The sequence below is a fragment of the Stereum hirsutum genome (assembly GCF_000264905.1).
Source record: "Stereum hirsutum FP-91666 SS1 unplaced genomic scaffold STEHIscaffold_5, whole genome shotgun sequence".
Lineage (NCBI taxonomy): Eukaryota > Fungi > Basidiomycota > Agaricomycetes > Russulales > Stereaceae > Stereum > Stereum hirsutum.
Window position 1 is genome coordinate 1,793,168 of NW_006763135.1, and position 16,126 is coordinate 1,809,293.

At 52.1% G+C, this 16,126-nt stretch overlaps 6 protein-coding genes across 6 annotated transcripts; 4 read left to right on the forward strand and 2 right to left on the reverse strand.

The window, feature by feature from the left end:
* Positions 1 to 555: 555 nt before the first annotated feature.
* On the forward strand, positions 556 to 1,311 carry STEHIDRAFT_54125 (ribosomal protein L6; the record flags this gene model as incomplete). The annotated part of the gene is made up of 4 exons (XM_007302245.1): positions 556 to 813; positions 873 to 977; positions 1,038 to 1,146; positions 1,208 to 1,311. 4 exons carry the CDS (start codon positions 556 to 558, stop codon positions 1,309 to 1,311), a joined length of 576 nt encoding a protein of 191 aa, XP_007302307.1.
* Positions 1,312 to 1,506: 195 nt separating this feature from the next.
* STEHIDRAFT_53867 (ICMT-domain-containing protein) lies at positions 1,507 to 2,533 on the reverse strand (the record flags this gene model as incomplete). The annotated part of the gene is made up of 5 exons (XM_007302222.1): positions 1,507 to 1,595; positions 1,651 to 1,781; positions 1,836 to 1,965; positions 2,026 to 2,145; positions 2,203 to 2,533. The coding sequence occupies 5 exons, from the start codon at positions 2,531 to 2,533 to the stop codon at positions 1,507 to 1,509; spliced, it is 801 nt and encodes a 266-aa protein (XP_007302284.1).
* A 179-nt stretch (positions 2,534 to 2,712) lies between these two features.
* On the forward strand, positions 2,713 to 5,738 carry STEHIDRAFT_146353 (translation elongation factor 2; the record flags this gene model as incomplete). The annotated part of the gene is made up of 4 exons (XM_007302889.1): positions 2,713 to 2,848; positions 2,904 to 3,219; positions 3,282 to 3,955; positions 4,010 to 5,738. 4 exons carry the CDS (start codon positions 2,713 to 2,715, stop codon positions 5,266 to 5,268), a joined length of 2,385 nt encoding a protein of 794 aa, XP_007302951.1. The 3' UTR covers positions 5,269 to 5,738.
* A 1,493-nt stretch (positions 5,739 to 7,231) lies between these two features.
* On the reverse strand, positions 7,232 to 9,124 carry STEHIDRAFT_77236 (xylitol dehydrogenase). The gene is made up of 11 exons (XM_007302399.1): positions 9,018 to 9,124; positions 8,923 to 8,961; positions 8,850 to 8,866; positions 8,736 to 8,789; positions 8,641 to 8,677; positions 8,488 to 8,588; positions 8,301 to 8,426; positions 7,851 to 8,249; positions 7,709 to 7,795; positions 7,575 to 7,648; positions 7,232 to 7,518 (listed from the first exon to the last, which is right to left on the reverse strand). Exons 1-11 carry the CDS (start codon positions 9,088 to 9,090, stop codon positions 7,398 to 7,400), a joined length of 1,128 nt encoding a protein of 375 aa, XP_007302461.1. The 5' UTR covers positions 9,091 to 9,124; the 3' UTR covers positions 7,232 to 7,397.
* A 1,864-nt stretch (positions 9,125 to 10,988) lies between these two features.
* On the forward strand, positions 10,989 to 12,631 carry STEHIDRAFT_95425 (DUF1212-domain-containing protein; the record flags this gene model as incomplete). Its single annotated transcript, XM_007302890.1, has 6 exons — positions 10,989 to 11,180; positions 11,247 to 11,545; positions 11,597 to 11,721; positions 11,775 to 11,898; positions 12,049 to 12,397; positions 12,473 to 12,631. Exons 1-6 carry the CDS (start codon positions 11,022 to 11,024, stop codon positions 12,629 to 12,631), a joined length of 1,215 nt encoding a protein of 404 aa, XP_007302952.1. The 5' UTR covers positions 10,989 to 11,021.
* A 311-nt stretch (positions 12,632 to 12,942) lies between these two features.
* On the forward strand, positions 12,943 to 16,008 carry STEHIDRAFT_146356 (cobalamin-independent methionine synthase). Its single transcript, XM_007302891.1, has 7 exons — positions 12,943 to 13,022; positions 13,078 to 13,219; positions 13,303 to 13,470; positions 13,528 to 14,515; positions 14,571 to 14,809; positions 14,866 to 15,533; positions 15,591 to 16,008. The coding sequence occupies exons 1-7, from the start codon at positions 12,986 to 12,988 to the stop codon at positions 15,644 to 15,646; spliced, it is 2,298 nt and encodes a 765-aa protein (XP_007302953.1). The 5' UTR covers positions 12,943 to 12,985; the 3' UTR covers positions 15,647 to 16,008.
* Positions 16,009 to 16,126: the final 118 nt, after the last annotated feature.

Consider the following 16,126-nt stretch of genomic DNA (forward strand, 5'->3'; position numbering starts at 1 on the left):
TAGGGATAGAGCGGCGGGAGAGAGACACGAGCTTGGGCATAAGCGTGCGATGGTGGAGTCACCTGCGGGTAGGTGGCAGTTTGAGAATACGACGACATTTTCGTTCTATGCTCAAGCTCTGCGAAAGACACTCAATTCACGATACGAAATGTTTAAACTAAAAAATTCTGCGACTGGGAATTGGGGCAGGTATCAGATCGAGGCGATGATGGTGGTTGAAGAACAAGATGAGTGGGGCGGGTCAGGCGCTGGTGACGAGTGACAGCGCTTTGTTATCCTAACTCAAGTGTTTGGCTTTATTTGTAGCCGAGGCCGGTGGCGCCAATTGGGCGGCAGAACTCAAACTATAGCGCAAAGCCCAGAAACCGCTGCCGCCGCCTCGTCCAGACAATAATCACTCAAGGTACGCCGTTTTGCTCACCTTACATGGATTCAGAGGCATCAGAGGAGGGTACAGAGACGTCTGAGAGGTTGTTTGGCGGAGAGATGGTTCTGAGGAGATGGATCGGGAGGGTGAAGTCAGGATGACATGCTGACTCTGGTCACTTTGCACAGATGCGGGACGTCCTCAAGACCGAAGAACTCGAGATCCCCGAAGGTGTCACTGTCGAAGTCAAGTCCCGTCTCATCAAGGTGGCGGGCCCAAGGGCGACACTCACCAAGAACGTCCGCCATGTCAACATGGACATCCGCCTCATCAAGGGCAAGGCGAACAAGGTCACTCTCGCCGTTTGGCAGGGCGGTCGCAAGCACGTTGCCTGTTTGCGTACCATCAAGAGCCTTATCCTTAACATGATTACTGGTGTTACCAAGGTGCGTCCCCGTATCCGCACTCTGTGCGTTCCTTGACTGACTTCATTGGCCTTCTCCAGGGTTTCCTGTACAAAATGAGGGCCGTCTACGCCCATTTCCCCATCAACTGCATCATCCAGGCAGACGGCCGGGCTGTCGAGATCCGGAATTTCTTGGGCGAGAAGGTGCGTCTTTGCTAAAGTCACGCAAGTCGGGCAGGGCTGAACTTCGAATTGCAATTGTAGACCGTTCGTCACGTCGACATGCTGTCGGGCGTCACCATCTCCGAGTCGAAGACGCAGAAGGATGAGTTGATTCTTGAGGGTGCTGATATCGACATGGTCTCGCAATCAGGTGCGTTTACCGTGTTACTAGCCCTCACACTCCTTGTTCATCATACTTCCTGTTTTTACAGCGGCATCTATCCAGGGCATCTGCCGAGTGAGGAACAAAGATATCCGAAAGTTCTTGGACGGTATCTACGTCTCGGACAAGACTACCGTCCTCCAGGAGTCGTGATTTGTTTCTCGGGGGGGCTCGCTGCATTTTACACACAAAACTCGCATGTCATCCGCCGTTCTGTTTTGGTACTCTCCTCTTATGACACCATATCCATGCGCCATGCTTTCATGCACTCAATCCTCGCTATCGCACACAAGAGTGAATCGCGAGATTCGACTGCACCCAATATGATGCGGTGGATCTGTATATTTATCACCCGACAAGAGGCATCATAGTGCCGACTCGTTTACGATATTCTACATATTGATCTCCGAAGAATTGCACCAGCGCCTTCTCTTCCGCTATGAAGCACTATTAGCCACCGCCGCGCAGACTTAGCATGGATAGTGGACGTACCTTCAACTCTGCGAGCAAAAAACCTCCACAGCAACACAAGGAATACAATGAAGGTTACTGTGTTCTGTAGGACCAGCTGCGTTCCTAGTGCCCAGTAAAAGAACCCTGCGTACGAAGGATGACGGAACCATCTGTAAAGCGATCAAAATTAAAAACAACTTAATGTACATATGGGCCTCACATACGCGTAAATACCGTCGGTCACTAGGCGGTGACCTTGTAACTTGCGAAACGCGACTGAATGGGAGAAATTGGTGGACGCGTGTATCATGGCTGCCGAGCGAACAGCCTGGCCAAGCACAACCATGAAGACTCCTGCACGCAAATGTCCTTGAGCAAGGAGAAGAAGGCGACCAAACAACACGAGCTACGGACCAACAAGAGAAACATATGGATATGATTTTGCGGAGGGTAGAAAGTAAAGCGTGAGGAGGTATTCGGAAAGGGCGATTCCATTAGCGATGTGGTACATTGCACCGTTGTCGAGCAAAAATGCTACATGAAATAGAGAAATTAGAGTTTGGTTCTACTGAGAGGAATAGTGAAACGTACAGTCGACGCTGCATTTCTCCCTGTTCCAACCTGCTGTAACCGCGAACTCTCCCCAATGAAAAGCAGCCCAAGCTGCGGCAAAGAACCCGAGCTGATAAGTTGACCACCAGAAGCGGTCAAAGCCTCCAGAGATAAATGTGAAGAGGCCGATAGCGAATGTGGATCCAAGCAAAAAGGAGATCGTAGACGCTGCCAAAGGGCTGTTCGGGATGGTTCCGTGAGGTTGCGGTATGTCCACTAGAGGAACGGTCTCGAGGCCATTCGTACGCTGAAAGGTTCGCTGGCGCAATCGCTGGTCAAATCCATCGGAGCTACTGTCTGAGGAGCTCATGTTGGGTAGAAAGAAAAGGACGGAGGGTGAGACGGAGAACAATAGCTTCGGTGTGGCGGTGGCATTACTTGGAGGTTTGTCCGCCAAGCCACGGGCGATCTTGTCTTGTTTGTCCTTGTTATTTTCAGAAGCCGTCGCCCACTTCGCGCTCACACCTCCTACCATTGCCCTATTGGGCCATGCCAATCTCCCCTCTCCTTCGAAGGCAGTTGCAACCCTTTTCGTGGCTCAAAACCAAAAGCTTTTGCAGATATGCATCGACATCCCGTCCTGATCCGTCAAAAACGCGTAACTTAGCTGTCGTAGCCCACATCGGTATGCCTGTGTCGTCCTTTGGCCATTCCCAAGAGCTGAACTGCAAGTCTGCCAGATTCTGGCAAAACCACTCTCACCGAGTCCATCCTGCTGGAGACCTCGTATCTCGCCTCGGCAGGATCCGTCGACACCGGCAGCACCACCACAGATTTCTTACCCGCAGAGCGTGAACGTGGAATCACTATTCAATCAGCAAGCATACCCGTTAAATGGAAAGACTGGAATATCAATCTCATCGATACACCAGGCCATGCAGACTTCGGAATGGAGGTTGAGAGTGCGAGCCGCGTCGTGGACGGAGCAATCGTCTTAATAGATTCTGTCGAAGGTGTAGAGGCTCAGACGAAGGGCGTCTGGCGACAGTTGGACAGGTAAGCAGGTGAGAACCTTCTGCATTTTTCCGTGTACTTCGAACTGACTCATGGTGGACAAGGTATGGCGTACCTACGCGGCTACTCTTTATGAATAAGCTCGACCGAGCCGGGGCGTCTTTTCATTCGTCCATGTTGTCTCTACTTTCACATCGCATTCACCCAAAACCTATGGCGCTTACTCTTCCCATCGCTTCGTTCAACCCCGAAGACTATACCCTAGCTGAACCCGGAGTAGAAGGGTTGGTCGACCTTGTCAAATGGGAACTGTGGAGATGGCATCCGGACGGTACCTCGACTAGGCATTCACTACCCACCGACGTCCAATCACTGGAGAAAACCGAGCTCTTTCCGCCTAATCATCCAATCATCCCTCATCTAACACCCGCACGGACAGAACTCATCGAGAACCTCTCCATGTTCTCTGAATCACTCATGGAGAAGTTACTTGACCTTCCTTCAACACCGTCGGCGTATCTCGGGCTCCCGTCCTCTCTCATTATTCCTCACCTTCGCGCCGCCACCTTACGTGCTGACATTCTTCCCATACTCTGCGGATCGGCTATGAAGCACATCGGTACAGAACTTGTTCTGAACTATGCGGGAGAGCTCTTAGCTAGTCCACTTGACGTTCCGCATGAAAAACAAAATCCAAAGTCGCCACTCGGACTCTTGGCGTGGAAGGTCACTTGGGACAAGAGAAGAGGTTGGATGACCTTTGTTCGTGTATATTCAGGTGTGTACACTTCTTAGATCTTGATCTGCTTACAAGAGGTAACGATGTGCCCAGGCACTCTGACCAAACAGAGTGTCCTCTTCAACTCAACCCGAAATCAGAAGGAAAGGGTCTCGAAGCTCATGCTCTTGTATGCCAATGAGGCTCAAGAAGTTGACGAGTTACCCTTTGGATCTGTCGGCGTCATCCTCGGTCTCAAACACACGCGTACGGGCGATCTCTTGGTGTCTACGAAGGGCTCCGCTACTTTCAAAAGCAACATCGCGGATATCACCCCTCCTCCAGCCGTCATGTCTGCCTCCGTCATCCCACAATCCCACGCCGACCTCGAAATTGTGGAGGAATCTCTACTAGCCTTGGCAAGGACAGATCCTTCCGTTCGAGTTGAGACCCAGGACGGACAACTGCTTGTTCATGGACTGGGAGCGCTACATCTCGAAATTGTCGAAGGTCGTCTTCGAGATGAGTGGAACGCGAAGTTCGAATTCGGACGGAGGAGGGTCAGCTATAGGGAAGCCCTTGGAGTAACTGAGGCGTCATCACTACCTTCCGACATATGGTCCACCACGATCGCTGGAAAGACTATGCAGGCTTCTGTGGCTTTCTCCATCCGTCCTCTGGATGACGATGAGACCGGAGACCCCATGTGGGATGGTAATGCTGTCTTGAAAAGCGATGGCATGCCTCTCGCTCTTCCTGATACCTTCATCGACCACAACGATCCACTACGCCACATATCCCAAGGCATCGCTAACACGCTCTCCAACTCGCCTAACTCGTCGCTTCCTCTTTCGCGCGCGCACATCACCGTCTCCACTTTTCAACATCCGCCCGAAGCCCCGACGTCCATCTTGGCAGGTGCCAGTGCAGTCATTCTGCGCAATGCGGTCAAGGCGAGAGGCATGGGTCAATTGATGGAGCCGTTCATCAACCTGCGGATCTCAGTAGGCGAAGATTCTCTGGGAAAAGTCGTCAAGGACTTGACTGAGCACGGAGGTGAAGTCCTTGACATGGAAGGGGCCAATGTCAACATGGACGGCGAAGAAGTCACATCGTATCCTCAAGAAGGACTTTACATTCCACCGAAATGGCTTTCCCCTTCCACGATGTCCGAGACGGGTCGGGACCGGCAAAGTGTGCGACAACGTCGATATATCCACGCTATCGCACCGCTCAGTCAAATGCTGGACTATTCAACACGCTTGCGTGCGCTTTCTGGTGGTCATGGATTGTTCGAGATGTCGGCTGCAGGTTTCCGCGTCGTGGCTGAAACTCGGAGGGTAGAAATTCTGAGGGAGATGGGTCGGGCTTGATGGACTATCGCGATGTACATAGATATGCTTCTACACGGACAGACTATCAAAGTTCCCTTTCCTCATCCGCATCCGCAAAGAACAATGCACCATCATATTCGTCGTCTTCCTCCACTCCGCCGTTCATAGTCCCTCCAGTTTTCAATACCTGACTGAACTCCATCATACCCCCGTCTTCGTCTGAATCATATTGACGTTCTTCCTCGGGTATATCGTTGAATAAAGGAACAGGTGGAAGCGTTCGCATCCTGCGAATGGAAGGGCCAGGTGTCTCCCCTCTGTCCTGATCATCGTCCGGTAAGAACAGGGGCGTTCTTTCCCTCCGAGCTGCGGCACCGCTGGGGACGAAATCGGGAGGAGCAATGCTAGGAGCACGAATCGTCGTCGACACCATGGGAGCGAGCGATGGCGCACGAGAAGCTGAACGTATAGGTGGCCAAGGCTCGACGACAACACAAAGACAATGTCCGTGGATTTGGAAGCCCTGATATTTGAGCTGAAGGGATAGTTTTGGTTTGGGCTCTTCGTCGTCTTCGATGTGGATTACTGTCTGGTGTGCTTGTGGCTTATTGCCAGCAACGGGTCTCTGCGTAGACGTCCCTGAGCCCTCGATGACCATGGCCTCTGTCTCTTCGTCTTTGATGGTGATAGATTCAGTGTCGATGTCGATACCTTCAGAAGGGTACGATGGTCCTTGTAACGCAGTAGTCCCAGTTTGAGCCGGTCCTGTTTCCTGTGTGATGATGTCCTCCTCAACATCCGCAGCTATGCCATCGGCCATATCGATATCATCCTCGTCTGTTTCCCGATAACTCGCTCCTATAGGTCTCCTAGCCCTTGTCGAGCGTCGAGGAGCTGCTGGTTGTGATTCTATTGCCTGTCCACCTTCGTCGATGTCTCGATCGTCCTCCGAGTCACTGAGGATCTCTATCTCTTCTTCACTCAGTTCCGCGGTCTTCCTCTTGCCTTGGACCTTCCTCTTTTTATTTGTGGTTTTCTTCGACGAGCGAGCGCCCTTACGTTTCTTCGGCTGAACTTGTGCATTTTCCGTTACTGACGGCGGAGGGGGTTTGGGAGGGTTTTTATCCAGGACGAAGTTCCTAGACTGAATAGGGGGTAAGAATAGAGACCACATTAAGGTACCACACTGCATCTCGCCTTCACAAGTACGGAGTGTGGCTCCGTGGCACGAAAGAAGTATGCGAACTGATATGTTTCTGAGCATACCAATTAGTGAATATACACACGACAGTGTCTTGGTTGGTTGTGAATTACTCACCTCCTCGGTGCACGTCAACAGTACCTTTCTTACCATGAGAGGAAGAAGCGCCGACAATGTAATCTGCATCTTGTTCAGCTTTCAGCTTAGGCATGATCCTGAGCAACCATATTATCAGAACAAAGTGCCCAAGATTTCGTCAATATACAGTGGTGTTAGTCGTACTTTGTTCGAAGATCTTCGAGTACATGCTGAAGTACGCGATCTGACATCCAGTTGATGTGCCGTTCATCGAGGTAGACCTATCATTGCACAGAGTAAACCGAGAAAGACAGCGTGAGGCCACGTTCGATTTAAGAAGCAATAGCAGAGTATAGCATAAGTTGCCGACATTACTGACATAGAGAGGCAGGATAGTGGAGGCAGATATTCGCAGGTAATACGCGTTGCGAGACTGAAACGGCATGTCACTGGAGGCGAAGGCGTGACTCGAACGCTGAGTAAATTTCGGATACTGTTAATCCCAGTTAACAGAGGCTGGGAGATGCTAGAGATTATTTAGCACAGAGTCGGACAGACCAACCACGGCGGCACGACGCGGTGTGTAACAACCAAGAAAGAACAACTTGAGCTCGAATGGGAGATCAGTTGAACGACTAGTGTCTCACGGTGCCACATGAGGTGCCACTGAGAGTCTCTTTCTCCAGAATCGGACGTTACTGTAACCCAGTCAACACGAACTGCGGAGAAAAGAGATAGAATGTGGTTTGAGAATATCCAGAGTACGCTGTCCGCGACAAGCAAATAGCACAACATCCGAGGACAAGTAGTAATACATCGAGAGACTACTTCGTCAGACGATTTCATTCTTCACCCCGTATCCAAACTTCCCACCATTTTTTTTACTTCCTTAGACGGCATCAACAGGGACATCGGGGCCTGATATGATCGCTTTGATCAACATCTTTCCGTCTCCTGTTTTTCCATTCCTCGTAGCCTGGAAGGCAGCAACGGCGTCCTTGAAAGGGAATCTGCGAGTTTATCGGTAAGAAGGAAGTAAGGATGCAAACAAAGAGAGAAATCGAACCTATGGGTGACCAGAGGCTTGAGGTCGAGTTTTCCCTGGGCGGCGAGCGCGATGGCCAATTTGTAGTCTCCGGGCTGGATGTAAAATGATCATGAGATAAAGGCTAAGAGGAGGCAAAACCTTAACAGCCGTACCCCATAACGGAACGAGCCCTTGTAAGTCATCTCCTTGGCCATGAGCATCGAAACGGGAATCTGGATGTCAGAGGCGCCCATTCCAACCTACACAACGGTGATGAGCACAAGTATGGCTTGGATACAGTGCAGACGTTCGTACCTGTACAAATGTGCCTCCGGTCTTGCCAATGCAGAAGCCGGTTTGAATGGAGACCTCGGCTCCACTGGCATCGATGACCAGGTCGATAGACTTTGCCCCTCGTTCAGTGATCCCAAGCTTCTCCTTCATCAGGGCGGCGTTCCTCTTTGAGTACACCATCTTTGATTCCCCTGGCTCTGGGGCAGGCGGCAGGTAGACATCCGTTGCAGCGTACGACTTTGCGAAGTCGAGGCGGCTTTGTACGATGTCCACAGCAACAATACGACGAGCACCAAATGCCTTGGCCACTGCCATGCAGAGAATTCCGACTGGGCCGCAGCCAAAGACGGCGATGGATTGGTTAGGCTTGAAGTCAGCCAACGTTGAAACCGAATGGACCGCGACCGATAAGGGCTCCATCTAGTCGGTATGATGAGAAAGTGCCATCGAAGCAAGCGTATAAGAACATACCATTGCGCCGTCCTCCAAAGTCATATTGTCGGGAAGTGCATAGCAGAGATCGGCCGGGAGTCGGTAGTAGCGTGCAAGAGTGCCGTCGTAGGGTGGGGTGGCCGCGAATTTCATTTCTTCACAGAGCTGCAATATTATAACACTTCTTCAGCATCGGGATCCAGGAGCAGGAGATTTGAAGACGAACATGGTACTTTCCACGTTTGCAATCTTCGCATGACCGACACGAGGCTCCAGGCTCCATAGCGACCCTATCCCCCTTTTTGAGGGACTTCACCTTCGATCCCACTGGACATAATGCATTCAGTCATAATACTAGTTGACGTGCAGGTGGAACTACCTTTGTTGATGACACCAGATGACTCATGACCCAGAACCTGAACATGCCAGATCGATTAAGAGAAGGAGTACCGATAGAAGAGGAGCAAAGTATACCATAGGATTGTCAACAATGAAGTCGCCAATGCGGCCATGGACAAGATAATGCACCTAGAATCCAGCCGAGTTAGTTAGGATGAACGCGATGGCTATATGCCTCAGACTGCCTACATCGGAGCCACAGATTCCTGTTGTTACAGTACAATGAGCAGGGGTAGCCAGAGTGACCTATCAAAAAGCTCACCTGTCTTCTTCACCTCGACCAAGACTTCATCGTCTCCAACTAGCGACATCCGGTCAGATTTGCCTCGATAGGGGCTGGAAGCTAAACGAACTTACTCTCAGGGATGGGACGTTCTTCGAAGGTAACCTTCTCAACAGCCTGGAGAATGAACGATGGATTATCAGACATTGTTAATGTTGTGGGGTAGAGATGGAGTGTTCACAGAGTCGACGGGAACTTGTCGGTCGAGGTGCTTAAATACCTTCCATGCTGGTTCCCAATAACATGACAGTCGGCGAACGGCCCGTTACCTGGATTTGTCTGGGCCGGTCTCCCGCAACGCTCCGGCGCACTGTCTTCCGGACTTTCCCCAAGCCCTCTCGCGGTTCACACAACTCAGTCACAAACTCTCCCATCATTCAGACTGACTGAAGATTGCTTGTCGAACCGTTCATGGTGCCTCAGCAATTATAGTTATCCTCATCGGGCTCGAGAATCGTCGGCAGACCAACAATACTTATGCTTCAGTGGCGACACACCCCGCTTCGCACTTATTTAACTCAGCACGGACAAGGTGGGTACATGTCAATAATGCATGCAGTTGCTTGCCTATTGGTCGGAGCTGTTGATTGCTCGCCATATCAAACTACTGGCCGGACATACATTTCGCCACTCTCGATCTAAAAGTGCCCGGAGTTTATGATATTGAGTTTTTGGGGGTCTGTATGCGTGGCACTCTGACGACGAGGAAACCATACAAGCGATCATATGGAGCCATGGCCAGATGTAGCCCCACTGGTAGCTGGTTAGGTGCCCGCTTCTTTTTCCCGGCGACCGGCGCCACCCAAGAATGTTCAACAAGTTGAAGTTGAGACAAGTCTCACAACGGATTGCCGAAGATGCTGACCTTGCTGGGGAAGAAACTCATTCCTGGTACTTGAACTTACTGGGCCGTGCCCACCATACGATGAAACGCGGTATTGGCCCACCTTGCGGTCTCTGACATCACTAGGAGTCTTAGCCGTTCCGTCGACTGCTGTCGGTCAAACATTGTCTCAGACTGCCAGCCTCAATTTGCTTTCTATGTGTTATAAACGTTCAGCTCATTGAAGCGTCCGTAGTCTAACACTCCTCTCAGCTCTCTCCTATTCTCCCTGCTATCCGTTTTGGACTCTGATTTTCAGCCGCGTCTATTCTACCTTCCAACGTTATGTCCTCTCGTGTATACGCAGACAATTCTGGTCGACGGGCCTCGGTAACGAATCATTCTCGCCAGCTTCCAGCTTCCGCCTCCAGCCCGGTCCCACCAACTACTGGTACTCCCAATCCAGGGCAATGGACATCCGAGTCTTCGTTTACATCGCCACTGCACGTCGACCTCGCTGTACCTCATCCCGTCGCAAGCCCACATCTTCGATCTACGACATGGCAGTCTCCCATGGCGAACCAGGAGCAGGACTACGCCAGTACATTCTCTCCACAACTCATGCAAGCTTCCAATCTGCCTACCATCGGAACTGCGAGGAACGACTCGCAACTTCAACTACGCAGGCGCAGGTCTCGACCAGAAGAAGAGGATGAAGACGAGCGTTCAGTCTATAGTTATGACAACGTCGCACTCCATCCAGAAGACAACAACTGCAAAGTCCGACGAGGAAACGAAGGCCCGGCTGTCGACGTGAGGGAGTTGAGCGACGACTCCCCAGGGTTCAGTCTGACCAATCTTTGGAAAGGCCTTGGGCCTTCGGACCATAACGATCCTGAGTATGGACGGAGGGCTAGTGGGCAGAGCGTCATAATGGGCAACGGCGAGGGTCAGGTAACGATGAGGAGAGAGTCATGGTGGAACGTCTTGAACGGCTGGACGCCGCAAGTACCAGCGGAGCCAAAGCCTCTAAATAGGAGGCAGCAGAGGCAACGAGGCAGGAAGGCGAAGGGGGCAATCGATGTCTGGGAGCTCACATATAATGAGCACGAAGATCGTCGCCTTCCGCATACGATCTCTGTGCATGCTACCAGTGAGTCACTCTTCGTGATTTCTCTTCAGTGATTTGCTAAACCTTGGGTTGATAGCCGTGCACTATCGACAAAAGTTCATAATCAAGCTCGCCAAGGCATTGATGACGTTTGGAGCGCCTTCACATCGTATCGAGAAGCAACTCCGAGAGATGTCGCGCACTCTAGAGCTTGAGCTCGAATGCATACACTTGCCGTCCGTCGTTCTGATATCGTTCAAAGACGATCATTGCCGGAGCACGGAAACATTCATGATACGTCAGGTGGGCGATTTCGCTTGCTCTTCTCCGCTCCTTTGTCTCACTATTCTCTCTGGCATCGCATGACAGCCTAGCGGCCTGGCTCTGGGAAACCTACACGAGGTTCATCAAATCTACCGAAATGTTCTGCACGACGAGATCGGCGCGAGGGAAGGTATCTGGCGCCTTGATGAGTTGATGGCCGGCAAACCAGCCTACAAGAACTGGGCACGGTGTTTCTTCGCATTCATGTTGTCCCTCTTGATTTGCCCACTCGCCTTCGGCGGGTCCTTCGTCGATATGTGGATCGCCGGACTTGGGTCCCTTATCCTTTGCACGTTGTCATTGACCGTGGTGCAAAAAAGCCAGCTATATGCCAACGTATTCGAGTAAGTCTTTGCCCTCATTCATTTCTCACCGCCTGCTAATCAGGTATACAGGATAACTATGACCATTGTGATATCCTTCGTTGCTCGAGCTTTGGGCAGTATACGCTCAGACATCTTCTGTTACGATGCCATCTCCTCCGCCGGTATCGTGTCTATATTACCTGGCTTCCTAATCCGTAAGTCGAGTGTTGTCTCCTGAACGGCGGCCTTTCACTGAGTATTTCCACAGTGAGCAGTTCGCTTGAGCTGGCGTCCAAGAACATCCTGTGCGGATCTGTCAAGATGGTTTATGCTCTCACGTATACCCTGTTCCTTGGCTTCGGTCTCCAAATCGGCTCAGATTTCTATCTACTGTTCGACCACGGTGCACGTACAAGGCTCGACATTCTCGCTGCCGCCGTTTCGAGTGCGACAACCTACTCAGCCAACCTCATAACCGACAACAGCACGATTTGGAACAGCACCTCCCCTCTTGTTGGCACATTCACCATCACGAATGCGAGTTACGTCCCCACCGAGCACATCATCGACGGTTGTATGCGCCCTCTTGATGCTCCGTGGTATCTCCAGCCTTTCCCGTGGTGGACGCAGTTCCTCATCGTGCCCCTTTTCGCGACTCTGAGTTCTCTGGCGAACTTGCAGCCTGTGGACCTGGAGTTAATTACGATGGTCGCAATCGCCTGCATCTCGTACTCGGCCAACAAACTTACAAACGTCTACATCCACAACCGGTCAGACATCGTTTCTGCCATCGGAGCGTTTACGGTCGGTGTTTTGGGAACAATTTACGGGAGGACTAAGCGTGGGACCCCCTTCACGGCAATGATCACTGGAATTTTGTTCCTCGTGCCGGTGAGTTTACCCTTTCCTCTTATTACACGCGGGTGAGACATGGATGAACTAATGCCTAGAATCTTCCTTTCTCAGTCGGGTCTTTCACAGGGAGGAATGATGACAAATGGCAACGGAATAGATATTGGCGGGGCCATGATTGCGGTCACGATTGGTATCACTGTTGGTATCTACCTCAGTCAGACGCTGGTGTATTTGTTTGGGGCGAAAAGGTCGTCGCAGTGGGGATTCTAGACGATAGTTTGGCTTGTTTTATAAATAATACTTGTCACGAAACGTGCCATTGACAGACGAGTCCCAGTTTGTACGTATCTGCCTGGAGATGCATGCATGTGAACCATATAATAGGCCGTTCAAAGCAAGGCCAAAAACGCTGATTTCCTAGCCCCGTACGTTAGCGTAAGTTTTGGTTTTGTCGATGGCGAGAGGCGGAAACGATGGTGCCATTTCACGCGAATTTCGTGCGGATCGATGCCGGCAAAGGCCGTTAGCGCTTGCGCCCCAGTATAACTTGACCCTTTCTTCGCTCTCCCGCTTTCCCCAACCCCCACCATCCCTTTTCTCTCTCTTCACCTTCGCTCTCTCAAGATGGTCGCTTCCAGTGTTCTTGGTTTCCCCCGCATCGGTAAATCTAATTTATCTTTCAGCGTGAACATCATCTGATGTCGAACCCCTCTCAGGTGCTAACCGTGAGGTCAAAAAGGCCGTCGAGGCGTATTGGGCGGGAAAAATTTCTGCCGACCAACTCACCCAGGCGGCGGCTGAAGTGAGGAAGACCAATTGGACTTCAGTGAAGTCCAAGGGTGTCGACTTTGTCCCCAGGTATGTCTGACTCCTTGTTATCGCCCTTCATCGATAACAGCTTCTGACGATGTTGTCGTTGCCGTCGTTGTCGTCGTCTTCAGCGGCGAGTTCTCTCTTTACGACCACGTTCTTGACCACTCGGCTGCCTTCAATGTCATCCCCAAGCGCTACGTCGGCCAGGGCCTTTCGCCCCTCGACGTTTATTTCGCCATGGGCCGTGGTCGTCAAGCTGATGGCGTCGATGTCCCGGCTTCTGAGATGAAGAAGTGGTATGTTTTATTGTTTATATCTATTTTTAATTTTCCCTGATTTCCTTTCCTTTTTAGGTTCGACTCCAACTACCACTTCGTCGTCCCGGAGTTCTCGGAGGAGACCGACTTCAAGTTGAACTTCAACAAGGCCGTTGAAGAGTACAAGGAGGCCAAGGCCCTCGGTGTCGAGACTCGCCCCGTCGTCTTGGGCCCCGTTTCTTTCCTCGTCCTCGGCAAGAACTCGAAGGAGGCCAAGGAGGGCTTCCAGCCCCTCTCCCTCCTCCCCGAGCTTCTTCCTGTCTACAAGCAGCTCTTGTCTGACCTCAAGGCTGCTGGTGCCGAGTGGGTCCAGGTTGATGAGCCGATTCTCGTCCTCGACAAGGCTTCCACCCTTGAGAAAGAGTTCGCCACGGCCTACGCCGAGCTTGCCCCCGTCGCGCCCAAGATCATCCTCACCACGTACTTCGGACGCCTCGACTCTAACCTCTCCTACGTCGCTAAGCTCCCTGTCGCTGGCCTTCACATCGATCTCGACCGTGCCCCTGGTCAGCTCGACGAGGTTATCGCCGCCGTCAAGCCCACGAACATCATCCTTTCTCTTGGCCTCGTCTCTGGCCGTAACATTTGGAAGACCGACTTCCAGGCCGCTATCAAGCAGGGACAGAAGGCTGTTGATGCCCTCGGCCAAGACCGCGTCGTCATCGCCACCTCGTCTTCGCTGCTTCACACCCCAGTCACCCTCGCCTCCGAGACCAAGCTCACCGCTGAGCAGAAGGACTGGTTCTCCTTCGCATTGGAGAAGTCCGCTGAGGTTGCCGTCATTGCCAAGGCCCTCTCCGGATCTCAGGACGCCGAGGTCACCAAGGCTATCGAGGAGAACAAGGCTTCCATCGCCAAGCGCCGTGAGTTCGAACGCACCTCCGACGACGCTGTTCGCAAGCGTGTCGCCGCTATCACGCCAGAGATGCTCGACCGCAAGAGCCCCTTCGCCGTTCGTAAGGAGATCCAGGCCAAGAAGTTGAACCTCCCCAAGTTCCCGACCACCACCATTGGTTCCTTCCCTGTAAGTTTGTCGATGTCTTGCTCCATCACCATATACTCATCCTTCTCGTCCACAGCAAACTAAGGAGATCCGTGCCGCTCGTGCTAAGTTCACCAAGGGTGAGATCACGGAGCAGGAGTACGAAGATTTCCTCAAGAAGGAGATCGAGAGCGTCGTTCGCTTCCAGGAGCGCGTTGGTCTCGACCTTCTCGTTCACGGCGAGCCCGAGCGTAACGACATGGTGCAGTATTTCGGCGAGCAGTTCAACGGCTTCGTCTTCACCCAGAACGCTTGGGTCCAGAGCTACGGTTCTCGGTATGTTTTATGGCTATTCTGTGCTCGTACTTACCTGATCTAATTGCTTTTGATAGTTACGTCCGTCCTCCCATCATCGTCTCCGACGTCAGCCGTCCCGGGCCTATCACTGTCAAGTGGAGTGCGTACGCCCAGAGCGTTACCAAGAGCCCCATGAAGGGTATGCTCACTGGGCCGGTCACTATCCTGAACTGGTCGTTCCCTCGTGCGGATGTCTCTCGCGAGCTCCAGTCCAAGCAGCTTGCCCTTGCCCTCCGCGACGAGGTCATTGATCTCGAGAAGGCCGGTATCTCCGCCATCCAGGTCGACGAGCCCGCTATTCGTGAAGGTCTCCCCCTTCGTCGCTCTGACTGGGACAGCTACCTCAAGTGGGCTGTCGATTCCTTCAAGCTCTCTACTGCTGGCGTTACCGATGCTCTCCAGACTCACTCTCACTTCTGCTACTCCGACTTCGACGACATCTTCCCCTCCATTCAGCGCCTCGACGCTGATGTCATCTCCATCGAGGCATCGAAGAGCGACATGAAGCTCTTGAACACCTTCAAGCAGTACGGCTACTCCAACCAGATCGGTCCTGGTGTTTACGACATCCACTCTCCTCGTGTCCCCGGCGACCAGGAGATTCGTGACCGCCTCCAGTCCATGCTCGACATCCTCCCTGACGGTCTCCTCTTCGTCAACCCCGACTGCGGTTTGAAGACTCGTGGCTGGAAGGAGACTGAGGGTATGCATCTTTGATTTCGCTCTGCTCAGTTCTCATCTGACATTCATCTGTCTTCAGCCTCTCTTATTAACCTTGTCTCGGCCGCTCGCTGGGCGCGCCAGACGCACGCTTGATTCAACATCTCACTGCGCTTCAACAGCGTCCACATAACGGTTAAGTTATGAGCTCTCAACAGCAGCTGCTCTGTTTTGACCTGGGTGGTAGTTGCGGCGAGATGATTATTATTTTGGTTCGCCCTTGCGGCGCTTGGGCGCACTGGGATTATGCTCTGCAGATGATGCAGTACATACGATAGGAGCGTGTGCCCTCCCTATGTGTCTTCATCTCATGGAGCATGTCGAGGGATGGTTATGGGCTCTTCGTGGAGGATGGTGGAAGCGTTATGTATGCGGTGTCGGCGGTAGTTACTGCTCTACGTTATGGATTTCAACAATCCCTGTCTTGGAATGATCAACTGCATTCCTCTTGAACAATTTTGTGCGTGAAACTGTGAACATCGGAATTGCTTGGATCGAAACCAAGTCAAAAAGTATGTGCGATTCCGACTTTGAGGTGATGCCATATACGTAGCACAAAGACGCCGACTTGCGGGT